Here is a 3,009-nt window from a genome sequence, read left to right as displayed (position 1 = left end):
ATTGTGTCCAGAGGGCTCTGGAATATCCCCAGGGAGGAGACTCCCCCCCTCTCTGGCCAATCTGCTCAGGGCTGGGTCACTGCCCAGCCAAGAAGTTCTTCCTCCTGTGCAGGTGGCACTTGCTGGGCATCAGTTCCTGCCCGTTCCTGCTGTGCCATTGCTGGGCCCCCCCCGAGCAGAGCCTGGGCATCCTCTGCCCCCTCCTGGAGTGAGTCAATAATGCCAACGCGATCCCAGGGGAGGCAGAAAACTGGAATAGTTTATTTGGACTCACAAGTTCGTTTTTAAAGGTTCAGGGTTTACATATTTAACAGGGGGTTACATATTCATAAGGAGGCTGGGGTTATTCTAAACAGGGGTTTTCACAGGGGTGACATCAAGGGAAAACCCAGGTTAACCCATTTGGGGTCCCAGGAATTACCTCATGGGAAAAACCCGACTTGGGGGATTTTCCAAGGGGGATTAAGTATTGGGCAAGGGATACAGAGGATACACATGCAAAAAGGGGAGAACACAATGGGTTTTATGCAGAGGTCTGATGAGATCAGGGCGTGGTTTCTCCAGGCTTGGGCAGGACATTCCAAACCCGTGACATCAATGGATCCTTGGCTGGACTCTGGATGGAGGATTTTTTCCCCAGTCTCTCTCAGCCCAAGGCTTTGTTTAAACTTAGCAGTTTTCCTTTTTCTCATACCCAAATTTTTGGAATCCAACACCCTCCCTGCAGGCCCTGCCAGCCCTTGGGGAAGTCCCCTCTGGAGGCTGAACAGCCCCAGCTCCCTCAGAGATGCTCCAGGCCCTTCATCATCTCCATGAGAGAATCATCTTCCAGGATCTCCATGATTTCCTCATCCAGAGGAGCCCAGAGCTGGACAAAGCATTCCAGATGTGCCTCCCAGGGCTGAGCAGAGGGGCAGGATCCCCTCCCTGACCTGCTGATAACCCTCTTCCTAAATCCCCTCAGGTTCCCATTGGCCTTGTGCTTTCTTTGGCCGGGCGGGAGCAGAATAAGACTTGGAAATCATTCCTTAAGCACCTTGTGGTTTGGAATGGATTTTTTCCAGCCTGCTCTTGAGCCTGCACTATCACCTGAGTGTAACTAAGCCTCAGCCCAAGGTTCTTGCTTAGCACTACAAGCCCAAGCTAAGCCCCAGGTCCCTCTGTCCTCACTGATTACCAGGGAAGCTCCAGTGGCTTAAGTGGGTTTATAGTTTGGATTTATAGTTCCCCAAACCTGCAAACATTTATCCACCTTCTCAGTGAAACAGAGATGAATAATCCCCTGGTGCTGGGTGTTTGAGTTCCTCAGAGCAATGAATATAAATTGCCCCCCTTTCAACCGGGCCGGGTGTGCAGGCAGCTGCATTCTCCCAGGAGAAGGGAGATTTCCTTGTTTTCCCAGATAAATCAATTGACTTTGCTGGAAGAGTAAACTCGGCAGGAATTGTCTGTGCACGTGAAATGAAGCTTTTGCAGGTTTTATTTTGCTCTGCAATGAGAGCTGAACTTCCAAATTTTGATTTATTTTGGTTCCTAAATGTCCATCAGGACAAATTTCTCATCCCATCATAACCCACTGCCCTGGATCCTCTGTTCTGTGCAGGAGAAGGATCCCAGTGATCCTTTTTTGAGGTTCTTGGCAATTTTTAATTCTTTAGACTTACACTTTTACCCCCTGACCTCGAATCCACCCCAGAATTCCTGATGGAAGTCCAGGAGGTGCCTTCAGGACAGGATACAGTCCCCTGTCCTGCCCATATGGGTGCAGATAAGACCTAAACCTTTTTTCCAGGTATTCCTCTACTTGATTAATGTAATCCAGTGATGGGATCCCAGCGCTCTTCCTGAGCAATCCATCCATGTCCTGATTTTTAGGGATGTTCTTCACATCAACCCTAAAGCTCCTTTGCTCTCATTTTCACCCCAATTCCTTTCCCAACCCTACTGAAATTAAGGATAATTTAGGAGATGCCACTTGGAGATAATATTTAGATTTTGATCTTTTTATCCCTAAACAAAAGTAATCTACTTCCCACTTTTTTTCCCTGTGGTTCATGTTTTATGGACGTGGTGCCTGTTCTTCCCAACTTTTTAGGAATGCAATCCGGGTAAGAAGAAACGACACCTCTAAAACGTATAAATATGTACATTTGTGTCTAAAACTGAATAAATATATAAATTTGCATATAAAATCGTATAAATATGTAAATGTGTACATGTTTACCCTAAATGTATAAACCTGAATATGAGAGAGGACGAGCTGTGCAATAAGATTTAAATATGATTTCAAGCAGCACCAGCACAGATTGAGGATATTTTGTTTGATTTACGTTTTGTTGAGGTTGCTGCGAAAGAAAATGACATTAAACACTAGAAACCGGCGGAAAATAAAAATATATATATTAATATTCACAAATACTCCTATTTGCTGTTATTGAACATCATCCCAACGTGTATAATTAACATTATAATTAACATTATAATTAACATTATAATTAACACTTTGAAAAACAAGGGTTGGAGGAACAGGTTTGGCCACTGAATTTCTGCTCTTTACTGTGTTGGCAGGAGAGTTCCACTGTGGCTTCGAGGACGGGAATATTTGCCTTTTCACCCAAGACGACACGGATAACTTTGACTGGACTAAACAAAGCACTGCCACGAGGGACACCAAGTACACCCCAAACACGGGGCCCAACGCAGACAGGACGGGCTCCAAGGAAGGTGGGTGAGATCCTGGTGCTCCTGCTGGGCTGGCACCGGGAGCAGGATGGCCAGTTCAGTCATTTCCTGATCATGGAATGGTTTGGGTTGGGAGGGACCTCAAGCCCATCTCGTTCCAGTCCTCTCTGGGCAGCTGTTACCTGAGCATCCTTGGGTTGTGTTGTTTTATAGGTTGTTCTGTGTCTTGCTCAAAGTTGGTGATAAGTTTATCTGGGTTTAAAAGTATTTTATTATAGAATCAAAGAATGGTTTGGGTTGGGAGGGCTCTTCCTCCTGCCCATTAAT

At 45.9% G+C, this 3,009-nt stretch overlaps 1 protein-coding gene across 1 annotated transcript in view; it reads left to right on the top strand.

The window, feature by feature from the left end:
- MDGA2 (MAM domain containing glycosylphosphatidylinositol anchor 2) overlaps nucleotides 1-3,009 on the top strand; it is a 306,141-nt gene that overhangs the window by 286,682 nt on the left and 16,450 nt on the right. The window contains exon 13 of the mRNA XM_017825436.1: nucleotides 2,569-2,724. Coding sequence (XP_017680925.1) covers nucleotides 2,569-2,724 — 156 coding nt within the window. The remainder of the gene's footprint in view (nucleotides 1-2,568; nucleotides 2,725-3,009) is intronic.

The sequence above is a fragment of the Lepidothrix coronata genome, unplaced genomic scaffold, assembly GCF_001604755.1.
Source record: "Lepidothrix coronata isolate B3197 unplaced genomic scaffold, Lepidothrix_coronata-1.0 Scaffold119, whole genome shotgun sequence".
In the NCBI taxonomy this organism is placed as follows: domain Eukaryota; kingdom Metazoa; phylum Chordata; class Aves; order Passeriformes; family Pipridae; genus Lepidothrix; species Lepidothrix coronata.
The sequence above is the reverse complement of the archived record's forward strand: the minus strand, read 5'-3'. Positions and strand labels throughout refer to the sequence as shown.